The 25865-nt window shown below is 40.7% G+C and overlaps 1 protein-coding gene across 2 annotated transcripts in view; it reads left to right on the top strand.

The window, feature by feature from the left end:
• SMURF2 (SMAD specific E3 ubiquitin protein ligase 2) overlaps window positions 1-24922 on the top strand; it is a 70931-nt gene extending 46009 nt beyond the window's left edge. For both annotated transcript variants that reach the window (XM_033138869.1, XM_033138870.1), the window contains 13 exons: window positions 864-947; window positions 2411-2613; window positions 4415-4499; window positions 6614-6772; window positions 9895-10102; window positions 10862-10965; window positions 15545-15659; window positions 16334-16512; window positions 17130-17267; window positions 17598-17718; window positions 19529-19730; window positions 20399-20474; window positions 20971-24922. In XM_033138869.1, coding sequence (XP_032994760.1) covers window positions 864-947; window positions 2411-2613; window positions 4415-4499; window positions 6614-6772; window positions 9895-10102; window positions 10862-10965; window positions 15545-15659; window positions 16334-16512; window positions 17130-17267; window positions 17598-17718; window positions 19529-19730; window positions 20399-20474; window positions 20971-21070 — 1774 coding nt within the window. In that variant the 3' untranslated portion in view covers window positions 21071-24922. The remainder of the gene's footprint in view (window positions 1-863; window positions 948-2410; window positions 2614-4414; window positions 4500-6613; window positions 6773-9894; window positions 10103-10861; window positions 10966-15544; window positions 15660-16333; window positions 16513-17129; window positions 17268-17597; window positions 17719-19528; window positions 19731-20398; window positions 20475-20970) is intronic.
• Window positions 24923-25865: the final 943 nt, after the last annotated feature.

Here is a 25865-nt window from a genome sequence, read left to right as displayed (position 1 = left end):
GACAGCATTGGTTGGAGAAGGCTACTTCACTGATAGAAGTAACTCTGTGTGTGTGTGTGTGTGTGTGTGTGTGTGTGTGTTGAATCCTGATAAAAGTGAAACTAAATCCTGATAAGATAAACACAGTGATTCCTCACATCCAGTAACTTGTATGTTTGCTTACCCTCAACACTGCTCTCCCTGAAAGAGCAGGTATGTGATTTGGGGGTGCTGCTAGATTTATCACTGTCAGTTGATGGGTGAATGACTTTGATGGCGAGGAGTGCCTATTACTAACTATGGTTGCTTTGCCAACCGCCGGCTTTCTGGATAGAGTCAGTTCAGCAACTATGATACATGCACTGCTAACCTCATGATCTTCTAGGTGGCATTGTAAAGCCCCAAACAACGTGGGTCAAGGTTAGCTAAAGTACTGTCCTTCTCTATACAGTCCTCTATCCAGTCAGATATATGGAGGAGGCCTTTCTGATGGCACATTCTGCAATATGCAGAATGCCACCTACTGGCAACAGAAAACAGGGCCTTATCCATGGTGGCTCCTACCCTTAGGAATGTCCTCTCCTGTGATTTGGGAGGTACCAGTAGTTGGGCACTTCTGAAGTTTACTAAAGAGTAATTTGGTTCCCTTGATTAGTAGCCCTGATGCTACTGCCCTATATTATGGCTTGTCTCTGTAACATTAACATTATTATTTTTAACTGTATATTTCTTTTTATCTTTGTAAAAATATGTTTAAATAAAAATGAGTAATATAAAAATAGTGTGGATACATAATGTTCATGTTATGGTGTCTGTTGGCTCAAAACTTATTTAAAACAAACTTCTTCTAAATATGGTGATTTTCTTTCAATGTATAATTCTAGTTGGGAGGAAAGGAGGACGGCCTCTGGAAGAATTCAGTATTTAAATCATATTACACGAACAACACAGTGGGAGCGACCAACACGGTAAGAATTATTAGAGAACACTGTGCAGTAAATTTTTCAGTAACTCAAGCTGAGCACTTGGGCTTCTTGTGGATTTAATTTCATTCCTTGAAATCGCTGCTAGTTACTACCTCAGTTCCACATGTCCCGAATAGAGGTTCCTCCCGAATATTGCTCCCATAATGTAAATCCTTCCTATAAGGGACTTGTGATGCATTACTAGAGTTTATAAATGGGACACAGGTGGCACTGTGGTTGGCAGTTCGAATCTCTTGCTACTGGATGAGCTCTCTCCCAGCTTCTGCTAAACTAACAGTTTGAAAGCAAGTAGTGCAAGTAGATAAATAGATAATGCTGTGGTGGGGAAGTAAACAGCGTTTCCGTGTGTTCTGGTGTCCGTCACGGTGCTCCATTGCTCCAGTAGCAGCTTAGTCATGCTGGCCACATAACCCGGAAAGTGTCTGCGGACAAATGCCGGCTCCCTCGGCCTGAAAAGTGAGATGAGCACCACACCCCATACTCGCCTTTGACTGGACTTAACCCTACAGGGGTTCTTTACCTACCTGTTCTTGACTAGAGTTTATATTGCAAGGCCATTCCCACAAGCCCCTCACCCCTGCCCCACAGATAGGGTTCTAGCCCACTGGCCCCCAAAGGTTCCCTGCCCCTGGCAGATGAAAACTGTAAAATAAGAAGGCAATGTTGGCATTACTGTTTTGTAGATAATTGACACTTGGTTATGAGCCAGGTTAGTATAGTTTTCCTTGTGGAAAGTAATTTAGTAACATGGGAGAAGGGAATTGGGAATCGGGACTAGTCCATATTTGAGTTGTTGCCATCGGGCCATTATTTCATTCAGTGAGGATTGGTCTGTACATTAGCTGTCACACATCAGTTTTCTGTTGGCTCCTTACTTGGTTTTAAGTATTACTTAAATTGTAATACTTAATTTAAGTATTACACAATTGTAAGATTGTGCATCTGTTGAATATATTGTCAGGCCCTTTATCGCTGCACACTCTCCCACTTGCTCCATTTGTTATAGGATACAAGCAGGGCATATGTTTCTCTGCAAAGCAGCTCTGGGCATCTTGTGGCCACAAGCGGTACTTGATTTTTATTGCCATGCTTCTGAATAGCATTGGAATCCAAACTTGTGTGTTGCCTCAGCATGTGTATTATATCAGTGATGCATAACTTTTTAATTGAAGCTACCCACAGTTTAGGAGTCACCAGTGCGATGACCGCAGGCATACGTGTACTCACAGAGGACTTTGCTCAGAATTCCCTGCCCTTGCTGATGAAATGAGTCTTGAAGGAAGGGTGATTCTATAGCCAGAGAGTACGGTTGTGGGTGTGTGGTTGCCTATAACAATTTCTCCTGTTTGCAAATTGCCCCATGCATCCAAAAAGGTTGGGAATCTATGGTTTAGAGACAGTTCTCTAAAACAGAGAGGTCTCAAAAACATTATTACTGTTAATAGGCCAGCATCGGAATATTCAAGTCCAGGTCGACCACTGAGCTGCTTTGTGGATGAGAATACACCGCTTACGGGAATAAATGGCGCAACGTGTGGACAGGCATCAGATCCCAGGCTAGCAGAGAGAAGAGTGAGGTCTCAGAGGCACAGGAATTACATGAGCAGGACCCATCTACATACGCCTCCAGATTTACCGGAAGGATATGGTACGCATTTCTAAAACTGCGTAATTATCTGTCTGTCTGTTTTTCAAAGGCTATGTACTTCAAAGGACTATTATTCTGAAGATCTAATGAGAGAGATTTCCCCCTTCACACTTTCATGATACTGGTCCCAGTCCAGCTCTGGTGGTTTAATTACTGTATGGATGTAGTATAGTGCTGGAGCTTTGCTGTGTGTGAGAAAAATCCTGTTAATATTCCTATTCTGATCATTGTTTCTTTTCCTTGAACCATGGAGTGGTGAAATTCACTAGTCCAGATCTCAGGCTTCTAATTTAATCAGTTTTACTGCAAGGCGAGAGAAGAACAGAAAACTTTTTGACCGGAACAGGTGATATTACACACACACACACACAGAGAGAGAGAGAGAGAGAGAGAGAGAGAGAGAGAGAGCGTATCACATTTTGTGTATGTTTCTTTCTCAAAGGCTTAAAGATGTTATTTTTAAAAAAATGAAACAACGAATTTATGTTTATTGTCCAGAAAAGCACACTCCTGTTATATCTCGTGCCAAGATTTTATCATGTGTTGTAAGTAAATGCTTTCCAGTGTACATGTGTAGGAAAATCTGTGGTATAATTGAAATGCATTCCCAAATTAAGCATGTCTGAGGGACTGGTAATAAAGATTAAAATATTTTATCTGAATTCAGCTTCTGGTAGTTTTGCTCACAGAGCACAAAACATTCTGATCCTCTATCATTAAACCAGTTTAGGTAAAAGTAAAGTTTAGGGATGCAGGCGGTCAGGCGGTGCTGTGGTCTAAAGCACTGAGCCTCTTGGGCTTGCCAATCGGAAGGTTGGTGGTTCGAATCCCTGCGACTGCGTGAGCTCCCATTGCTCTGTCTCAGCTCCTGCCAACCTAGCAGTTCAAAAGCATACCAGTGCAAGTAGATAAATAGGTACCGCTGCAGCGGGAAGGTAAACGGCATTTCTGTGCGCTCTGGCACAGTGTCCTGTTGCGCCAGAAGCGGTTTAGTCATACTGGCCACATGACCTGAAAAACTGTCTATGGAGAAACGCTTGCTCCCTCAGCCTGAAAGGAGCCGTACCCCATAATCGTCTTTGACTGGACATAACCATCCAGGTGTCCTTTACCTTTACCTTTTTACACCAGAGTGTAACTCCATATGTGTTAAAAATTCTCGGGAAAAATTAACTCGTGCATTATTATACTCCCAAAGAAATTCTTCAGAATTTTCAGTTCATAAAATATTTCAAAATCCTTTGAGATCCACATTAAAATCACAGTTCACTTCTGTTGCTCTGGCTCTTACTTCAGTGTTTCCACGTAATCTTCCTTTCTGTGTATATGTGTGTCTCCTGCCCTATGATCTAATCATAAGGCAAATACATGAAAACTTAACCTCTAAAGTGAGAGTTTCAACCCCACCCCAAGCTGCTCCAGAGGATTAGGGGGAACCCCAGAATAGATGAGGGGTACAGGGGAAAGAGGGGGAAGTGTCCTGCTGAGCTGGCAGAAACTCTTTTGCTAAGGAGACAATTTTGTTGGATCCAACCCAGAATACAATAGCCAACTGGGAAAATAGCTTGTTTAAAAATTCAGCAACCTCTACTCTTGCTTGGCTCTGGTTGTTAAAGCTAGACTAAGCACGAAAGTCTTTTTAACGGTTCTTCTCAAAGACATTCAGGTTTTGACAAATCTCGAGAGGAAGGGAATTTATGTGGTTATTTCAAGTCTGTGTACTTGTTATCCTTTTGCATGGGATTTTCATTAGTAAATGAAGCAATCTTTTGTTTCCACATTGGCACGTCTGAATGAACAGAGCAAAGGACAACTCAGCAAGGGCAGGTGTATTTCCTACATACTCAGACTGGTGTAAGCACATGGCATGATCCACGCGTACCGAGGTAAGTGGATAATCTGTCCTTTGATGCTGTAAGATAAATAAAGTTTACAAATCAAATCAGTAATATTTAACAACATATACATTGGCTATAATAGCCAGTTGGTAGGAGGTATATTATCTGTGAACCTGTGCAAGCCCAGATTTTGGAAGTGGTATCAGAAAATTCAGACTCCCAAGAAGCTCTGATAAAATTTAAAGCAAGAGAAAGTTTACAGCCCCAGACTCTGAACCAATGTAGTGTTTGCAGTGCCTAGTGAATTCACAGAGATCTGAGAGGGACGGAGTAAGACTTTTTGCTGATTGGATTTTAGTGCGTTCCATCCTTTCCCTTTCTGTGTCAAGTGAGAAGTTTAAAACAGACCTGCATGGAACTTTTGCATACTTTTATCTACTTGCCTCAGAATTATAGGGGAGGTTTTTTTGGCACAGAATATTCAAATATTGTTTAACGGTACGCACAGCGCTGGCTGATCACTGAAATGTTGATTATGCATTTTTTTCTTTTAATATTAATTGACACAGGCATAAAATAATTTTGGTAAATCAGCTGCTGCGTACATATTTAGAGCTAACTTGTTCCTTGCAGAGCTAGCATGGTATAGTGATCCGAGTGTTTGACTTGGACTGATGAGATCCAAGTTCAAATCCCCACTCGACCATGAATTGCACTAAGAGACCTTGGGCCAATCCCTGTCTCTCATCCTATCCTTCTTTACAGGCTGGTAGTGAGGGCAAAGTTTTGGGGGAGAGCCATGTAGGCTACCTTGTGCTCCTCGGAAAGAAGATGGGATATGAATGATATAAACATTGCTACAGGTTAGGATGTTTAATCTCTCTAGTAGATTGGGAGGTCCTGTGCAGTGAAAGCTGTATTATACAGAGATTTAGTGATGCAATGCCTGAAATCACTAGCCCAAGATCCCCCTGCCTGATTTGAGGTGATTTCTTCCCCTTCCACAGCAGCTCTGTTCAGACTCCCTACTCCCCAGGAGATCATTTTGAGGGGTGGACAGGAGGGGGAAAAGAGAGAGAGAAGACTCAGCTACAGGGCTGTCTTAAGCATATCCGGCGGCGGGGGGGGGGGAGGAATTCCCAGAGTTTTTTTAGGGAGGACGGCGGGGCTGGAGGAGGTGGGCAACGGCTGGAGGGCGGCTCCTCCAGCGGGGAAGAGGCGGAGGCTGGACACGGCACCTCCTGGCTCAGCTGGCTGCTTCGTGCCGCGGTGGCCATGGCAAACGGAGGCTCCGGGCGCGGTGCTGCTTCGGCGCGGCATGGCGGAGGCGGGCGAGGGCAGTGAGCTGAGCCTCCGCCTCTTCCCTGACGCCCTCTGGAACTTGGCACCCCGTGCCACTAGCCTCTATGGGTAAGATGCCCCTGCTCAGCTACTACACAGCTGCAAATAAAATGTTTTAAGTGTGTTTTAAGTGTAACATGCAATGTGACACTAGATGGCGATGGTAAGCCTTGTGGAAAATTCAGTGTATTTTTTAAAACGCTTTTTGTTTAAAAAAACGTTTTTATATGTTTGTAGGTTCCACCTGACTGTGTGACTGACTTCTAGTCATGCATTCACTGGACACAACGCTTCTGGGATTATGAATTTTTACGACATCTAGTGGCTAGTTTTCTTAGTTGGCAAAAATTGTCTATGGCACACATGCATAAACCTTCATGGAAAACACCGGTATTGACAAATGTGTCTGTCCGCCTTCCACTGTTTCTAAAAAAAAAACAAAAAACTATTCCGATGTCCTTTAAAAACTGGCATTAAGAACATGCAGCTCCTGTAGGAAAAAGGATTTTTTGTTTTAAGTCAGTATGCCATTAATTACTGATGTACTTATTTTATTTTTAAAGCAAAAGACATAGGTTGCGTGATAACAGTTTTTCCAAGACCAGTGTAGTGGGATGTTTTTCTGAGAGTATGTTTTTCTTTTCCTTTGGTGGGCTTGCTCCTTGAGAGTAGACATTCCAGCTGTATAGATCAAGTTTCTGAAACAATGCATACTCTCAGGCTTCATGGAATTGTAATGTTACATTTACACTGGTTTGGCTCAGAGGCCAAATGCTGAGGTTTTTTTTCTCTCTCTCTCATTTTTATGTTTGTTTTTGCAGGGATCTTAGCAACATCAATTGTGAAGAGCTTGGTCCTTTGCCTCCTGGATGGGAGATCCGGAATACAGCAACAGGCAGAGTTTATTTTGTTGACCATAACAACAGAACAACGCAATTCACAGATCCACGGCTATCGGCTAACTTGCACCTGGTTCTAAAGTGAGTTCATGATGTCACCAACACATGCAGATTAATGTTTTGGAGTATGAAAGTGGTTCTCTGGGAAAGTGCAATAGGTTGTTTCTGCCACCTTGGGTTATATAACTCCTTTGTGTTGACTTAAGATCTCTTGAGACTTTGTAGTCCTGGGGAGAAGCAATCTGAAATATATATTATTGAGGGAATATGTGGAAGAATAATTATACCACAAGGTATTACAGAAGCTTAGTGATTTGCATTGTCTGCCTTTAATATTTTAAACCAATACAAAATAAGGGCTTAGAAATCATTCTTGGTAGACAAGATTTTTTGGTTTCACTTTGAAAGAACTGATTCAGTTGCCCTGGAGGAAGAGTTTTAATCTGAAATGCATAGGGCAATAAAATGGCCTTGTCGTCACCCCCTGAGATCTTCTTTCCATTCACTTCTGCATTTAGTGCCTTCCTTGCTTTACTCTGTTAGCCATGTTTCCAAAAGCAGAAGAGACTATATAAATCAAAATTGCCATTGTCTAGACAGAACGATCCGTTTGTTCAGACACTCCTGGAATTTTATTTCATTGTTCTTCGCTTTAACACCTTTTAAATGCTATTTAGGAAACACCTGCATAGCATTAAGTAAATACTCCACAAAAGCTGGGTGGCTAGAATGTGACTGGGCATAAGAATTCGCAGAGCTAGACTAGTGATGAGACTGGAACCACTTTTTTATAGGAAGGGAGGCTGTGGAAGGTAAAAAAAAAGAAAGAAGTTAAATTGCCTTCAGTATATCTGAGAACGCTTAGTGTACCTTATGTGCAAATATGCACATAGTTTTGTAAGCTACTTCTTACAGAATCAAATCTGTTTGGAAATTTGGGGGGGGGGGATTTTACCCAGACTCATTAAAATTAATGACAACAACTAATTTAGGCCCATTGATTTTAATGGGTCTACTCTGAGTAAACAGTTAATTAAAATCTCAGGGCTGTGGTCATCTCTTGCCTAGAATGTCGAGCAAATTCAAATATAATGTGTGATATTTGAGGAGTCTGTAGTTACCTACTGAAGAAGAATGTAATTTTCAAAAAATCATATTACTATTCTAAGATAAACAATTGCATTTGTTGTTGTTTTTAATTTTTAGTTTCCTAGCAGTAACCAATTTACATCTACAAAATAGTGATCCATATAGATTTCCAAGATAGCTGTTGTCTTTCAGTAGGATAAACCTCAAGCTGTAAAATCACAGATCTTTTTTGCACTTCTCAGCCTATTGCTACAACGCTTGTTTTTTCGTTCATACATCTGTCTTTCATTATGAAAGGATTTCAGAAATCTAACCAATAGTCCAGTAGTGTCACCAGCAAAGTCCTCAGTCTGATAAATTTTCTCCAGTGTGTGTTACTGTCTGCTACAGTAAGGCAAGATATGTGAAAATGATTTCTCCCTTCTTTTCACTAAAGAGGAGATAATTTTTGTGGTTTCGATATATCCAAAGCTTTAGATTAGTAAAAACAAAAAACAAATTTATCTGTCTCAGTGAAATTATACATGGCTTCAGTTGCCTGTCCAACCTCAAATTTAGGGAACTCTAAATTTAAGAATTGTTGAGTGGAAGAACAGAAACTTCAGAGCTCAGTGTAAAAAAAAAAAAGCCAAATTTTAAATTATTCAGCATAAAGTGGACCAGGTGGAAATAATTTGTTGCTGACATACTGAGTGCTTTCAGGGTCTGCTGTCCAGGCAGACGGATGGATAACTGAGCAAAAGGCATGACTCGTTATCATGGCAAGTATAAGTAAATCCCACTGTACCCCAACCCAAGGGCATAGCTGGAAACAGATCTTCATGGTGGATGTGGACCAATTAGCCAAGCCCCAAGAACCAACATTGCCTTACCAGTTGCAGTTTATTTTGGAGCAGTACAAATCACAGTCACAATCCCTGGTTAATGTTAAGTGAGGAGTTGTGGTTCACTTCCCACACTCGCACTAGGACAGAGTGAAGCAGGAATAACCTGGGCATTCCCTGTAAACGGTTAACTATGATTCACCGTGACATGCAAATGAAGCTCTTGTTAAGTGCTATGCAGATCTCAGGTGGCACTAAGGGTTGCTGGGGAAAAGGAACACACAGTGGTCCTGTCCCGCCCCGCCCCCCAAAAAAGATTTTGTTGCGCTAATATGGCTTTTTGAACTTTTCTTAAGAACTTAATTCATTCTGGAGGTCTGTTCTTAACCTGAGGTACCACTTTAGCTAATGGGGCCTCGCACTGCCGCCACACGATTACTGCTCTCATCCTGAAGCAAAGTTCTTAACCCGAGCTACTATTTCTAGGTTAGCAGAGTCTGCAACCTGAAGCATCTGTAACCCGAGGTACCACTGTACAGTGATACCCCGGGTTACGTAAGTGGTACGTAACGCGGGCATGCGTATCACAAACGCACAAAAAAAAAAAATCCTGGAAGAAGTGTGATTTGAGCACTTCTGTGCATGTGCGAAGTGAGCAGAACACTTCTGTGCATCTGGGGGTCATGCACGCTCCGGAAACACTTCCGGGTTGCGGGCGTTCGCAACTCGAACGTCCGCAACACGGGTGGTACGTAACACAGGGTTCCACTGTAGTCATTTATTTGTGTCTGTTGAGTGCATATCAATCTGTTTCCCTTTTCACCTTACCAATCTGCCAGTCCGAACTAGCCCAGGTACAAGGGAACCATCTTTGTCTAGTGTTCTGTACAAGCATTTTTGTAAGTGAATTCTTCTTTAAAATGTAAGGTGGTATCAAATTTAAATTGGCTGTGCTTTGACTTAACCCTGAGTGTTCACATGAATGTCGATAAAACATGCAAAACAAATATGAAAGAGCTTTTGAGCAGCGGCTTGTCAATATGGTGCTGCAATCTGCTTAACAGAAATGTTCAAAACCCCTCAAAGCTGGTTGAAAATGATCAGGACAGGCAGATGGATATGTTCTTAGTCTCCTTTAGGGAACATTAGTGGAAAAGCAGGACACTCACATAGAAACCATTGTTATACTTGCCTCAAAATGTTGGTTGAAAGGCATATTAATTTGTTGTGAAGGGGGGGGGAAATAATGGGAAGTCTTGAATTACTGACAGCAGCTGCAATTCTTTTCAGTCGTCAGAACCAACTTAAGGATCAACAGCAGCAGCAGCAGCAGGTAGTATCACTTTGCCAGCTTCCAGATGAGGCCGAGTGCCTAACTGTGCCAAGGTATAAGCGGGACCTTGTGCAGAAACTCAAGATTCTGAGACAGGAGTTATCCCAGCAGCAGCCCCAAGCTGGACACTGCCGCATAGAAGTCTCCAGGGAAGAAATTTTTGAGGTAACTTTCAGTAGAGTTATCTTAGGTGTTAAATAATGCAGGGGAACATCCTGCCGCCGGGATGGTTCTTGCTTTTTTTGGCAATGTAAATGGACAAAGATTATGTATGTGGAAACGTCTGAACTACAGCACATTTTTTGAGATTTCATGGTGAGCATGTGATAAAGTGAGGAGGCTGAATCTTATTCTTTGTGTATATCTGACATGTATCGCCAGGCATCATTTCACTGAATCCAAGGCTGCAGTCCTATACATGCTTTCTTGGAAACACAATCTATAATTTAAAGCAAGCGCCTGAATTTTATGGGCTGTGCAAACTTGAGAGGGTTTCAGTGCACTGATGTATGAACTGCCCCCTTTTCTTGTGGCTGTAAGGAATAAACGTCTAGCCATGTTGGGCCAGGATGGCTTCCTGTGGCTTCATTCAGCAGGAATTGTGAAAACCATCTCACCGTAATTGTATTATGCCAAACTACTTTTCACGTGCGGAGAAGTACACCCTGAATAATCTCAAAACATTAGCAATTTATGTAAGCTGCGCAAGAAAATGGACAAGATACCCCTGCAGGTTAAAAGGCATTTTTTTAAGTGCATGTAGCAGTGACAAAAGATCCTCACATGTCTGCTTATATATTATGATGCCACCTGCTGTAAGTTTTGGATACTCTGATTTTTTCTTTCTTTAGGATCATGAGCAGAGGAACACCAGAGTAAGGACTATGATAATATTGATAAATGTATTATCTGGTGTAATTCCAGGAGTCTTACAGACAAGTCATGAAGATGAGGCCCAAAGACCTGTGGAAGAGATTAATGATAAAATTTCGTGGGGAAGAAGGCCTTGACTATGGAGGAGTTGCCAGGTAAATAATAATGTGCTACCTAAAATGCCTTAGGTCTGTCTCCTAAACCAGGATCAATCAGCATCCAGAGTTGCTGTTGAAATAAATTCTGATTCTTGGAGATTGATATGAAGGCACTGACAACAGCAGAGCTCAGCAGTAGCCTGTATTCAAAGCCCATCCCTTATTTTGATTGTCATCTTATACTGAATAAATGCATTAGTATGTATTTACTCTTAGAAAATAAGCCACAATTTTTCTTACTCTCAGAAGAACCTCTCTATTGTCAGAAATAATTTATGGTCCTACTGACCTTGAGACATCAAGGAGTCTTGTATACTCAAGGCATGTTATCTGCCAACACTCAACATACTACAAATGGTAAAATATGATTAATAATGGGGAAATCAATTGTTGTATTTAAGGGTTTAACAGATTAGGTTAGAGCTTTGTCAACTCTGATGAGCATATTAGTTTCAAGGTATGAGACTGGATAAAACTGTTTTGTGAATGGTGGTCTTCCACTCCCAGAATGGAATCTTGGCTCCAATATGTTGTGATTTTTTCCCATCTAGTTAGTACAGATTAGGGAACAGAAGGTTTTCAGTTTTTTAGTTTTTTTAAAAAGGTTTGCGATGTTAAGAATTGCATTCTGTGTTAATAATTTCTTGCAAGAAGGAAGGTTCGTGTAGGCTTCAAACAAACAAGGAAATGGGAATGACCTTTCCCTGCTTGTTGCATACCATGAGATCTTTTCTGCTGTGTATTTCAGGACTAAATATTAAGTTGCCGCAATTCCAAATAACAGAATAGGGCTGGGGAGTGCAACACTACTTTTTCAGAATCAGCAGTGCAAGTAGGCTCTGACCTCTGATTGTGAAACAATACTTTGTGAAGTGTTTTTAGTGTGCTGTGGCTTTTCTGTTCACAAAGGGGACTGTGCGAAAGAGCATAAGCTACAGCCTGGAACATGAGAGGGAAGGGAAGCAAATCAGCCAAGCACCAAACCCTCCTTTTTCTTCACCACTGCCACCAAGTGGATGTCTTTAGTAGGAGGGAACTATTTCTACAGTTTGAATAGTTATCCATAAGATCAAACATATGCATCCTGCTATACCTCTTCTATAATGTTTCCCTAACCAAGCCAATACTCATCAATTTGCATCCCTTACTTGAGCTGCTGCATCCCTTTGTAGTTCTCCATGCAGTATCCAACTGTGCTGTTTTAACATTTTTCAGGGTTTCAGCCCCTTTCTCACTTGCAGCTTCTCAACTCCCGCTCTTGAAGTTTCCGACTCCGCAACCTTTTGACCAACGAGGCTGTTTTCTAACTTGACTTACGCACAATATTTTCACTTCTCCACCAAATGTGTTAGTGAATCGGGAGGAGAGGAGTGTTTCAGTTGTGTTTCTATTCCTCCTTAATTGTCAGGATAAAACTTTGACACTTCTGTGCAGATGTGAGCAAGATACCCCTTGGTACTTTTAACTCGCCTTGAACTTTTGATTCCCATATGCACAAAACCCTTTAAAGTCAAAAGTAGCCATTTTGCAGTCCAACCATTTTCCAACCAGAAGCCCACCTCAAAATGACATAAAATTCTATTCCTTCACAGACTATTCCTTTTCAGTGCCCACAAAGCCCCCTTCAGCCAAGCCCTTCCCTTATCTGCCCCACACCTGATGTCCGTTTTAGGGCAGGTGGGAATGGTTTGCCCAAAACTGCCTCACAGCATGTAGGGTAACAGGGATGAAGGTTGGCAGCCAGTCCCAGAAGCGTTCAATAAATTAATTTCAGATTTCAGGTGCATTTCTTACCACATTGTTTGAACAGAATTCTTTTTCTTACATCCATATATGTTAAGACTGCCACTCAGGGGAGCTTTTAATGTTCAGTATCTGCCCTCAACTTCGCTGCTCAGAGGTCCCCAGCAGATGATTTTATTGGGTTTCTTGTAACATCACCAGTGGGCCTTTTCTCTCTCTCCTTCCCCTAACTCCACTGGCAGACCACACAATATGAGCCTCCCTGTCCTTAAATTCCAAAGTACCTGCATTTACCTCCAGCTTTCATTGTGGACCCCTAATAGTTGAACAAATGCATGTAGTTTAGTTACTTATTATTTCCAAAGACCAGAAGCAGAGGAGTGTTCTCTCGGGTGATCTGAGGAGTCTGCCATCAATTCCATTTGGCATAAGCTGGCCTGTTGGCAATGAGCTTTAGTGACCCATGCCAGGAAAGTAAATCTCAGAAGCACTGTGAAATTCTATGATTTTTTTTTTTTTTTTTTTTTTTTTTTTTTTGCTGTTAGCTAAACCAATATTTACCAACTGGAGCAAATTTATTTAGCACTTTAAATTTTAAGCTTTTAAAGTAATAGTTCTTCAGGTAATGGGTACCGTCTTAATATATCTGTTCAGTACAGTACATTAAACTGCATTCAGTGTGACTATCACAATCTGAAGAAGGTATCTGAAGAAGGGTGCATGCACACGAAAGCTTATACCCAGAACAAAATTAGTTGGTCTCTAAAGTGCTACTGGACAATTTATTTTATGTTTTTATTTATCACAATCAGAGTTCTATTCACATTATGCTGAAACAGTAGGTCTGTATTCAGTTAATTTAAAGCCTTCCAAAAGAACTGTGAATTAGAATGTCAATTAAGCTCTTAAGTTTCACATTTTACAGTATATAGATACTCCAGCATTGTTTATGATTGGAACAATGATCTTAAAAACTTTCTTTACACATTTTTTGTTCTTTTTCATTCTTGTACATTTACAAATCTGGGTGTTTTGTTAATAAATGAAAGACAACAATGGCTCCCTTTATCAAAAAAAAAGAAAAAAAAGATTGTCTTTCCCCCTATGCTTGAATCACGTCATAACCTTCAAGTGTCCCGATTCCCCTGGCACATTCCTGGAATTTTAGAAGCCACCCTGGCTTCTGATTTGATCCTGGGATATCCCATTTCCCCCCTCCAGCACCGCCACGGAGCTCAGAGAGGAGGATGAACTGGCCCTTGCACTTGCAGTGGTCCTGCAAGGGTATCTTATAGTAGGAAGCAAGCTAAGGTGTGGTATGGCACACCCGGACCTCTTCTCGCTGCCTTCTCAGGCCCCGGCCCTGCTGGAGTGGATGTGCGCAACCCTCTTGTTGCCCCTCTTCTGCCACCACTGTCATGGTGGCCTGAGGCGCGGCTCAGGCAGAGGAAGCGAGCAGAGAGGTAAGGGAGCAAGCAATTGCCAGGTAGTGGCTGTGGCAGGGGAGGCGGCCAGCTGACTCGTGCAGCGACATGGCACACAAAGGGATGTGCCTTTTGACACTGTGTTCCAGCTTGCATGGGAACGCAGCACCAAAAGACGTGCATCCCAATTTTCATCTTAGAAATATTGGAGGGTTGGTCCCCCATACGTCTGGACATTACTGGGATTTCAAAGGTAGAATTGATGCCCCGGGGGCGGGGGGCGGATTCCCGAAATGTGTCGCTTTGCCCTGGATCTTAGGTAAGTCAATTGAAAAATTGTGGGTATCTTGGCGTTTTTTCCTTTAAAAAATAGAAGCTCAACAACTTTCGGGGTGTCCTGTTTTTACTTTTTGAAATATGGCAATCCTAATACCACTGGAATGCACAGATAGGCAGTAGCTCTCCAGGGTTTTGGACCAGGGCTCTCCAGTTATCAGAGACACTAGGGATTGAACTAGAGAATTTTGCATGCGAAACGGGGGCTCAAGTTACCATCATGGCAAACTTTGGGGTTTGTCTTAAAAAGTTACACAGCTTTGGGGTTTCCTTTAAAAAAAGCAAGCTCAACAATTTTGGGGGTGTCCTGGTTTTTACTTTTTGAAATATGGCAACCCTATTGGAGGGTAAGTCACATTCTGTGTAAGTTTTTCTTTGTCACTGCTTTCTTCCCTGTGTGCTTCCTTGTTTTACATCTTTTTATTCTGCTGAATATATGTGCAAGGTATGGAAATAGTTCCTTCCTTTCTTTTTGCCCTCTCAAATCCCACTCCAAATTCAAGCCCATCTTCAACATCCTGTTAATAAAAGGCACACAACTAATTAGTAATATCCCTCATGTTACGGACGCTTCAGGTTATGTGTTTTCAGGTAACACAGGAAACCTGGAAGTACTGGAATGGGTTACTTCCTGGTTTCGCAGCTCACGCATGCGCAGAAGCGCTACATCACGCTTCATGCATGCGCAAAAGCACCAAATCGCGCCTGCGCAGATGTGGCGCTTCAGGATGCGAACGATGTGGGTGGCGGACATGCCTCCGTCATGGATTACGTCCGCAACCTGAGGTTCCACTGTACTGTACATAGCTAGTGCAGTTATATAGCACACAGCTTTTGACATATGCAACAGTGTGAGATGACTAAAGAGATTGGACAGGTCAGCTAGATGCATAGTTGAGAGAAATTGAAACAATAAATTCTGAAAATGTGCTTATGACACAGTTGTGAATAAATGCTGCTCCCATTACCACATTCTGTTGTCATTGATTAAGAAATTATTTATCGCTGAAGACCTGTGTTTTTCTGCATCAGTTTAACAATGTATGACCCTTAAAGTGTTTTATTTTCTTCAGGGAATGGCTCTATTTGCTCTCCCATGAAATGCTGAATCCGTATTATGGCCTCTTCCAGTATTCGCGTGATGACATCTATACACTACAGATAAACCCAGATTCTGCTGTTAACCCGGTATGGAAATGTACCCCATGTTTGTGGCCAGCAGTTCCTTTCTAATAATTTTGTTGTGCTAGCGTTATGCAAATCTGAATTACTTTAGTGATGTTCAACTTCTTTTTTAGAACAGATAGAAACTGCTTTGGGAGTTCCCTTTTAGTTTTTGCTTTGAAGTGTAGGGTATAATCATGAAAATTAATGAATGCTGCAGGTTTGTTAAACCTTAGACAAGAAATAAAGGTGTTAAGTTGTAGGAAGACACTTTGAGGTTAAATATAAGAGTAAGTGTTCTAATCCTAAGAATAGCTGTTGAGAGGAAGTGTTTTCAAGTGAAAGTGGAAGTTTATACAACACTAGGGGCTGCACCCTTCACCCTTGCTCACAATCTAGCATTGTGATGCAGCACAACAAATCCTGCAATAGGGGATGTACACAGTCTCTCTCTCTCTCATATATATGTGTGTGTGTGTGTGTGTGTGTGTGTGTATGTATAGTCTTGATAGAAGTGAAGCAGGCACCTTAACATATTTTAAGCTTTTTTTAAAAAAAATCGGACTCTTCATTGTAACTTTTAAGTAAATCTTATTGCATACTAAAGAAAAGCTTCTTGTTGAAAAATCTGAATGCTTTATCAGTTTTGGAATCAAGCCAAGAACCCCAGCATGAATACATTTTTCTTTCAATTCTAGGAACACTTATCCTACTTCCATTTTGTTGGACGGATCATGGGGATGGCTGTGTTTCACGGACATTATATTGATGGGGGCTTCACATTGCCTTTTTACAAGCAGTTGCTAGGAAAGCCAATTACGTTGGATGACATGGAATTGGTTGACCCAGATCTTCACAACAGCTTAGTATGGATACTGTATGTACTGATCTCTTTGAAATGATGCTTATTATTTAGAATGGTTGTATTCTGTTTTAATTCATTTGTTACAAATGGACAGGCTATGAATATAATTTTTGCTAAAAAAAACAAACAAACCTATAGGTGAGCCATAGGAACTTCAGTCTTCTAATCCAAATCATTATTAGAAAGACTGGGACAGATGTAACATGACACATTTGGTAGCCCATTTGAGGAAGCCTGCCAGCTTTAGGCAATCTGAGCCATGATGGGGTGACTTGAGGGGTGTGTGTGTATTTTGCATAGGACTGGCTAGGGAACCACAATATAAGCTACAATTGGCCATGGTCTTCTATAGAATGTTCTTCTTATTCATGTGCTGACACATAGGGTCTGTCCTCCCTTGTTACTTCTGAGCATCCCACAAGCTTTGTAATCAGAGGGGATTTTTATCATGGGATAAAAAATTTTGGGGGTACTTTCATATTAAAGAATACATCACACAAGCATTCATAGTGCCAGTATTCTATAAACAAATTATTTTTTGTTATGCTTTTAATGGCAGGCTATAGGATGCACGGTTAGGTATGCCTGAGACGTTTAGAATTCATATAATTTTGCTTTCTCTACTTCAGTGAGAACGATACTACCGGAGTCTTGGACCATACATTTTGTGTGGAACATAATGCGTACGGTGAAATTATACAACATGAACTGAAACCTAATGGCAAAAGCATTCCTGTCACAGAGGAGAGTAAAAAGGAATACGTCAGGTATCAAAAACTATAGTCTTAAAAAAACCCCAAAAGGTTTATTTTACAGTGCTCTGTGCAGAGGGTAATAATGATATGCTTAAATTTGCCATGTTAATGGCTGCTTAACTTTGGCCCTACAGATGTTGCTGAACTATTCTCCAACTACGCTGGCTGGGGTTGATGGGAGTTTTATTTCAACTATCCCAACAACATTTGCACAGCCTCTAGCTTGTCTATGTAGATGCTTGGTTGAATAGTTTGTAGTAATGTTTGCAGCTTGGGATCAAACACCTAAGTTGTTAAGTGGGAAGACACTCCTTTGCAAATAGGACTTGTAATTTATTGCAGGCTTTATGTAAACTGGCGATTTTTACGAGGGATTGAAGCTCAGTTTCTGGCTCTGCAGAAGGGATTTAATGAAGTAATCCCACAACATCTGCTGAAGACATTTGATGAGAAGGAGCTAGAGGTCAGTACATTAATGATATGCTAGGTCATCGAGCGTAACAAGAAAAAAAGCATTCTTCTTAAATTTTGAAGTATGCAAAGTTGATCCCCAATGCTTCTAGGGATGGAGGATTTGCAGTAATTTTAAGAGTACTAGCCATGGTTAACATACCAAATCACCAAAGGATTGGGATTCCTTATTTCTTTACGTTTTGTAGATGGGCTTCTTAGTAATACTCTTGTCTTGCTAGATAATTACTTTAAAATGCTATTTTTGATAGAATCCATCACATACTGTGGAGGGCTATTTTTATTACCCTTAGCATTATTTTGAGTGTTTTACAATTCCTTTAAGAAACAGATTCTTAATATTGTATCAAAAGCGCTGGATGATGAAAGTTGAAATAGTAAAAATTGGTAGTTCTTAATGGTTGGGCAGGAAAATACCTAAAATGTGCGGTGTGAGTCAAAGGATATCTTGGAAACTAAAATGTGTCTCTGTAGGAAAGTATTTTCTGGTAACCATAGATAAACATATTCTATTTCCTGTAGAGAACATATTGGGGAGGGTGTCTGAACCACCCTACTATTAGTCCCATTTGCTGAAGATAGCACAGAACATGCAAGACAGCCAGGGGAACTCTTTCATTGCCCTCTTCTTCGGTGATCACTCGTAGCCGAGTAAGATTGTCTTCCATGAACACGGTCTTAACATTGAGTCTGTAAGTGACTGTGGAGGCCAATTCTGGATCCACATGTCCTTCCACAGTGGGGCCATAGGTTTCCAGGCAGAAATTGATCACGGTGAGGATTTGCCAAGCATGCCTTCCTCTTAGCTCATTCCTTTTGTCCTGAGTTTGAGCATCTTCAAAAGTCCATGACACCTTTGGTAAAGGCTGTTCTCCAGTTGGAGCGCTCGCAGACCAGTGTTTCCCAGTTGTCAGTGTTTATACTACATTTTTTATAGATTTGTCTTGAGAGAGTCTTTAAACCTCTTTTGTTGACCACCAGCATTACACTTTCCATTTTTAAGTTCGGAATAGAGTAGTTGCTTTGGACAGGAGAGAGGCACAAACCCACACCTCTCATTTTTACTGTTCTGTGCATGTGTGCTAGCCAAGCAGGGCATGTGAGAGAGGCAAACACACATGAGACTTTTATACGCTTTCCTCCTGGTTGGGGCAGGAGGGGAATTCATGGTGCATGGGAGATGGGGTGATAATGGCACATGGAGACACTCATTTCCCCTGTACAAAACCCATGAAGACCTTATTCTTGGCTAGGCTGTCTTTCTCCCTCGGCTGCCATTGCTCCCAACCACTCATCTCGACCCTTTTAAATGTTGCACACTATAATACCCCCTCCCACCCTCTTTCCGGGAAGGGATGATGGAGATGCGTGGCTGTAGGGTTAGAAAGTTGTAGGGGAATAGAATGTGTGGGAGAAGGAGAAATCAGCCCAAGAAACCTGCATATAAGCCAAAAGGGCCTGGATAGCGAGGGCTTGCTGTGGATCAGGATCTGTTCGCCGCTCACCTTCGGTGAAATCTGTTCCTTATTTCTATAATGCACAGATAAAGCTGACTATATTGTTTGCCTATTCCATTTAGAAAACTTGGGTTATGTACTTTGAAAGCTTAAACTGACGTGTCATTTCCTACTGGCCAACATTTCTTATAACAAAAGTGTTTTTAAAAAAGAAAAGAAAAAGGAAAATAGCTGTAATTTTGTTATTTAGAGGGATAACTTTCTATTTGTAGCAGATTTGTGGGGGTGGGGTGCGTTGACTGCATGCAGTCCTCCACTGACTGATATTTGTACCGTTATGAACAGCTCATCATTTGTGGCCTTGGGAAGATAGATGTTAATGACTGGAAGGCCAACACCAGGTTAAAACACTGCACGCCAGACAGCAACATTGTGAAGTGGTTTTGGAAGGCCGTGGAGCTCTTTGATGAAGAGAGGAGAGCCCGATTACTACAGTTTGTGACTGGGTCATCCAGAGTGCCTCTGCAGGGTTTCAAAGCATTACAAGGTTAAAAACAAAACAAAACACAAAAGCAAATTTCTTCTGAATCACTGTCCAGAGTCCCATTCCTTTTTTTCAATTACCGCTTTTTCAATCTTGTAACATCTGTGGTATATTCAGAATACATTGTGAAATGCATAGCTATGACTTTCCGTCAAAAGTCTTAAATCTGTAGGCTTGTGTGTGTTTTTGTCTGGTATGCTCGATGCACTGGTTTTCCAAATGCATCTACTAGTCCAACTACTACAGCATTTTATCATAAATATATTGATAACTGTTCTTCCTGGCTCAGTGTGATTTTCTGGCCATTACAAGACTTGGCAGCGCATGATGCTCAATTCAGAAGGCCTCTTAAGGTAGCTTACCTTACAGCTCTTGCGACATGGTAAGGGGCAGTCAAAAGCCCTTTGCATGTCTGTGTATCAGAGCCATCGTTTTCACTTACTGAAAGGAATGGAAGGTGGGGGGTATATCGGATATGGTTTCTAGACTTTTCTAATACGTTCTAGAAAGTCGTAAATCAGCACGTATCAAATGGAGATGTACAGTCACACTCCATGGATGCTGCTTTGTCTGTCACCTTCCAATACTTGCTTCTGTGCCCAGTCTTTTACATGTTTTGGTTGTGCTCCAAAATACTGGACGGTGATGCCCAATTTCTGATCCATTTGCAGGTGCTGCTGGTCCAAGGCTATTCACAATTCATCAGATTGATGCTAGCACAAATAACCTGCCAAAAGCTCACACATGGTAAGCTTTATAGATGCATTACTATGCTCATTCTTTTCTACATGGAGAATATTGAATTTGCAACTAATTAGAGAAGAGATTCATTAATAATCCAGCTTCAGAAATAGGTTATTATGAATAATCTACCTGCATATAATTAGCATATCATCAAAACCATTAGAAGAAAGAAATAAGCATTTGTGATTTTTCTTTCTGCATGTCGTAGCCTAGTCATCAGTAGATTCTCCGCGATACATTTTTGTGGGAAACTTTTCCCCCAGCACTGTCTTTATCCTTTCATTACTTACAACACCATGTGCATTTTTATTTCTTTGTCAAACTGGATCAACATGGGCCTAGTTCTATTGAGAAGACAGTGTTAGCGGTGGGGGAGGTAACTGTGTTCTTTTAACTGTAGCAGCCTGCCTGAAGTATATACTTATTGCTGCCATTCAGGATACATTTGGTGTGTACATATTATTGAAAGCCTATTAAAGCTTTTGTTCTCTCCATGCAGCTTCAATCGAATAGACATTCCTCCTTATGAAAGCTATGAGAAGCTCTATGAAAAGCTGCTAACCGCCATTGAAGAAACATGTGGGTTTGCTGTGGAATGAACATTTGCAGACTTACCTGGGACTGTATTTATACTCTGTCAAGCAGAAAATCCTCTCCTCAGCCATGACACAGTTAAATGCTTGAAATATAGGAAACCCCCCCCCCTTTTTCTACTTTAGGACAATATGAGGGAAAGGACAATTTTTGGAGTTCTTCATTCAAGAAAATGTCCTGTGGCTCCTGCCGAGGAATCATTCAGCTGCTATTAAAAACAAGTATCTTGAATATACAGAATGCTGACTTTTCCTTCCTTTCAACAGCAGTATTCTTCTCTCAAAAAGACGACTACTATTTTTGTAAAAGGTGATCTGATCTATTTGCTTACCTGATTTCTATTCTCACAGGTCCAAGATATAGCTGTCGGTACAAGTCACGTTCCAGCCTACTTAAGTAAACATGTGATACTGAACAGCATCTATACCTGCTATTTTTTTAAATAAAATATTTTGATTATTCTAATTTTTTCATATAATTGGCTAAGCAAATCATAACCCTTTTAAATTAAGGCCACTTAACGTACAAACTGTTTTCTTATAGTGAATGATTTAATTCTCTGTTATGAGTTAAACTTCAATGTTACTTGTGTAAGGATTTTTATATTTCTCAAGCATGAATTACAGGTTTTGACTCCTGTTTTTCTCTTGTCCAGTTTCTTTAGCAGAATCCTAGTCGGAGTTAACTTGCACTGTATTTGGTACAGTACTTTGTGGTAAATGTGGAAACCCCCCCTTTTTAAAGCATCTAGCATTTTTTTAAATGAGCATTTTTGTAAAAAGTCAATACTTGAGTTTGTTTTTTAATTTGCTTTCCATTTTAAATGGAACTTGCTGCATTTTGTAAACTCCTAAATGTATGTTGATGATATCAACAGCCTTTCAGCCAGGTCGTCAGTTCATTTTTCAAAACTCTCTGTGGATGTCATACCAACCAAAGTTTTTCTGTTCAGATACAGTGAATCTGCATTGTATATTAGTTGTTGCAAAACAATATTATCAGGTTAAAACGTCTTTATTTTAAATGGCTTGTGACATATGGGTTTGTGCTAGCTACAACTAAGGGAAAAAATAGTGATGCAATGGACTTAAAAGCAGAGCTTCTGTGAATTTTCTATCTGAAATGCAAATAAGGTGTGATGTGCTCCAATAAATAGCTGACTGGAGCACCCCAGAAATCATCCTTGCATTGAGGGTAAATATATGCAAAATAGTTAAAATAAAGGGGGCAGGTTTAGATGAAATATATTGCACTGTTAATCGGCAGTCATGCGAGGAATTATATATCACTAACTAAAGTGGTTGAGCTTGTAACATGGGGATAGCTCATAAGTACACTTCTCTTTGCAATAGTGTGTTCAGTTGCTGTGAAAAGTGCAGCCTCTCTTGTCGAAATCATTGCTGGCTGTTTCTGGTATGCTGGCAAACACCAATATTTCTTCATAGTTTTATGTACCCTACTGTGTGGAGAGGAAAGCGGAACTTGCATGTGCGAACTAGCTCTCGCTGAACAACATTGAGAACGTCTAGCGAACTTTCAGCACAGTCGTTCGGTTGCTCATCTTCTAGTGCAAAAGCAAGGAATGACAAACACAGCAAGGCATATGGTAGTAATTAATCACAAGTAACCATCTAAAACCACCCACTTTTTCTGTGTGAATGATCAATCAAGAGTGGCAAGTATATGGAGGCAACAGATTGAAAACTATTAGCGCAGCCCTGCTTGTCTTGAAGGTTTCGTTGGAGATGGCCTTTTTCCTTGTCTAAAATTGGGATAAGAGAAAGCAAGTCAAAGGACATTCACTAGATGTAGATGTGTGTAGCCTGTTCTGACTTGAATCCGGCAAGTTGTACGTTAACAATCAGTCTTATAGGCTCAAGATGTAGAATTGGGAGAGGCAAGGATGAACAATCATTTCCATTTGTCGCATTGGTTCTGAAACAGCCTCGCTCCTATGTCGTATTGAATTATGAAGCAATTACACAAATTAGCCATAGTAAAAATAAATTAAAAATGGTGACAGATGGGTCTGTTTATGGTTAGATTGTCCAGCATTTGGAATAGCTAGATCTGACTTCGTCTTCCTTTGTTCATGGACTGCAGCAGAACTGTAGGTCTACATTGATAGCTCTGAGTAGACTTAAGGTGGATTTTGGAATGCAAGCCTAAGCCCCAGTTAGGGGATCTGTTCTGGTTCTGGTTCTAGGCTGGCAGATGTGATCCTTTCTATTGGAGCAGATCCATCTACTTCCACTGTTCTTTCAGGTTTCAGGAATAGCATTGCATTGATTTCTCTCTATTGTTGTCTTAAATTAAAAGCTGGTACAGTACTGGTTTCCATATCCACAGCCGTGCGCGGCTACTGTTCTGCTTATCTTTCAGGAGTTGTCATTCTGCCTGTGCACAGGTTGATGTAGGGCTTCTTGTTAACCATGTTTTGTACCAGGCCTTACTTGCTGCTTGTCAGCTGTGTACTTCCTTCTCTGAAAAATTATCACTTGATTCAAGATGATAGCCTCACCCTTACCTCATAGGAAGATGCCTCTTGTTCTGCATCAGATTGTGCTGAATGTTGTGGCCTCAACTGATGACCTTTGCTCATCTTACAATATCTTGTATTATTTAATTAGGAGATGTAGCCTAATAACCACAGAATGATTAACGAGAGCCTGTGACAGACCACATTGACAGGTCTCTGCGAAGGAGTTTGCGTTACAGGGTTTTGATAAGGCAGACTCGAGTCGAGTCTAAGATCAAAACTTGAGAGCAATTTCATTGTTGTCCTGCTTTAAACACATTGTGTCCAGAGATTCTTCCGTCATTACAGGGCTAACTTTGCAAAATCTGATTCTCACTAATAGGCAAAACAAAAACATTTCTGCATATTGCTTTGACTGCTACGCTGAGCAGTCTGATGCAAATTGAATATCGGGTCTCCTGAGTGCCTTCTTATCTGCATATCCATTAAAATGCTTTAAATCACACAACCTGTCAGAAGCTTCTCTAGACCCATTGAGTGTAGTCCCACGGCCATGCCACTTTTCCCGTCGACAAGTGCTAAACCCAATATTATGTTAAGACCTTTGGATTCTCAACCCAGATTTAAATGTGAATATTTATTTCCAGCTTGTCCCTCTTCCTGCACGGTTTTTTCATCCATCCTAAATTTGCATTAAGTGGTTAAGAGAGATGCTTTAAATGGTTAAGAGAGATGTCACCTCACATTTCCATGCTTCCTTTTCAGAAATGAATGTTTTTAAATATAGTGACTATTTTGTAGGATTCAGATATACAGTACTCATTTGTGTTTCAGATTTAATTTTTAGATGTAAAGTTTTGTAATGGTGCTTTGTACAGTATGTATTCTATTTTTTTGCACATAGGTTCAGTTTCCCTAAACCGATTATATTTTTACCAAAATGTTGTGTTGTACTAGAGTCCAGAGCACACAGGATGCCCCCCCAACACTACATCTGTTAAACCTCTGGTGCATTAAAACTGGCTGCATTAATGGAAGTAAAAGTGTTGCTTCTATATCATACATCAAAATGTAGCATGACCCCGTTGCTTCAGACTTTAAACCGCACCATATAGTTAACAGGTGCAGTTTGTACTTAACACAATCTCTTTATTAGATTTCTGACTCTGCCAAATTCTAAGAGCTTTGTCTATAGCTAAAACTAGTCTATATTTGGTATGATTTTTCCTTCTTCCACAGACTGACAGGTGGGTTTTTATTAGTTGCATTTCTATTGTATTTATTGCAGAGTGTTTTTAGCATTGATATACATTGTATTTTCACCAAGCTGTTACATGAGCTTTAACAATACATCTGTATAAAATGTTTTTTTGTTTTTGTTTTTTTAAAAAAGTATGTACTCATGCAGAAGTTGAGCAATAAAATTGTATGCTGTTTGCACTGTCACAGCATCAATGGTTTTAAAAAAACTGGGTTTTTTTGCGTTTACTTCATTTTTAAGTAAAAGCAACACTGGCAATCATGTAATTTAGTTTGTGTGTTTTTAAAGAGGATACATGCAGAGGCTCCCTGGATATGCTTAACAGCAGCTTTATGTGGAGGAAAAATAATCGCTTGCAGCAGCTGTAACCACTGTATTACATGAAGAAAAAAAATGAAATTTTTGAAGGTCAGTTCATTGATGTTCCTTTAATATACGAACGTAAGAAGAACCTGCTGGATCCAGCCAATGGCCAATCTAACCCAGCATCCTGTTCCCACAGTGGCCAAGCAGGTACCTATGGGGAAAGCAGGATATTCACACTTGTGGTTCCAGACAACTAGTATTCAGAAGGACACTGCCACCAACAGTGGGGGTAGAACACAGCCATTGTGCTTGGTAGCCTGGTCCTCCATGAATTTGCCTAACCCTTCTTTGACGTTAGTGGACATCACTGCTTCTTGTGAGAGTGAATACTTTAATTCTAAGTATGTGCTGCATGAAGTTCTTTTGTTTTGTTGGATTGCTGTATTTCAAAAAGTAAAAACCACCATTTATTTTTTTTGTTTACTTGCCAAAGATCCAGGACAAACTGCCACCTTCCAGAAATCCCCCCTGGACACCACTTCTGCCTTTGAGCTCCCGGTAATGTTCAGGGAAATTCAGGCATATGGCAGCCCTATTTTTTGCTTTCTTTCTCTGCCCCAACATTCAGCTTCCTTAGATATCCCAGAGTTCTAGCGTTAAGAGGGAGAGAGAAAAGCTTGTCTGTACTTTCCTCATGCCATGCATAATTTTATATACCCCTATCATATCTCCTCTTTCTCTCTCAAGTCCAAAA

This window comes from Lacerta agilis, chromosome 2 (genome assembly GCF_009819535.1).
Source record: "Lacerta agilis isolate rLacAgi1 chromosome 2, rLacAgi1.pri, whole genome shotgun sequence".
NCBI classification, from domain to species: Eukaryota; Metazoa; Chordata; class Lepidosauria; order Squamata; family Lacertidae; genus Lacerta; species Lacerta agilis.
Note: the sequence above shows the minus strand (reverse complement) of the source record. Positions and strands in the feature narration are given on the sequence as shown.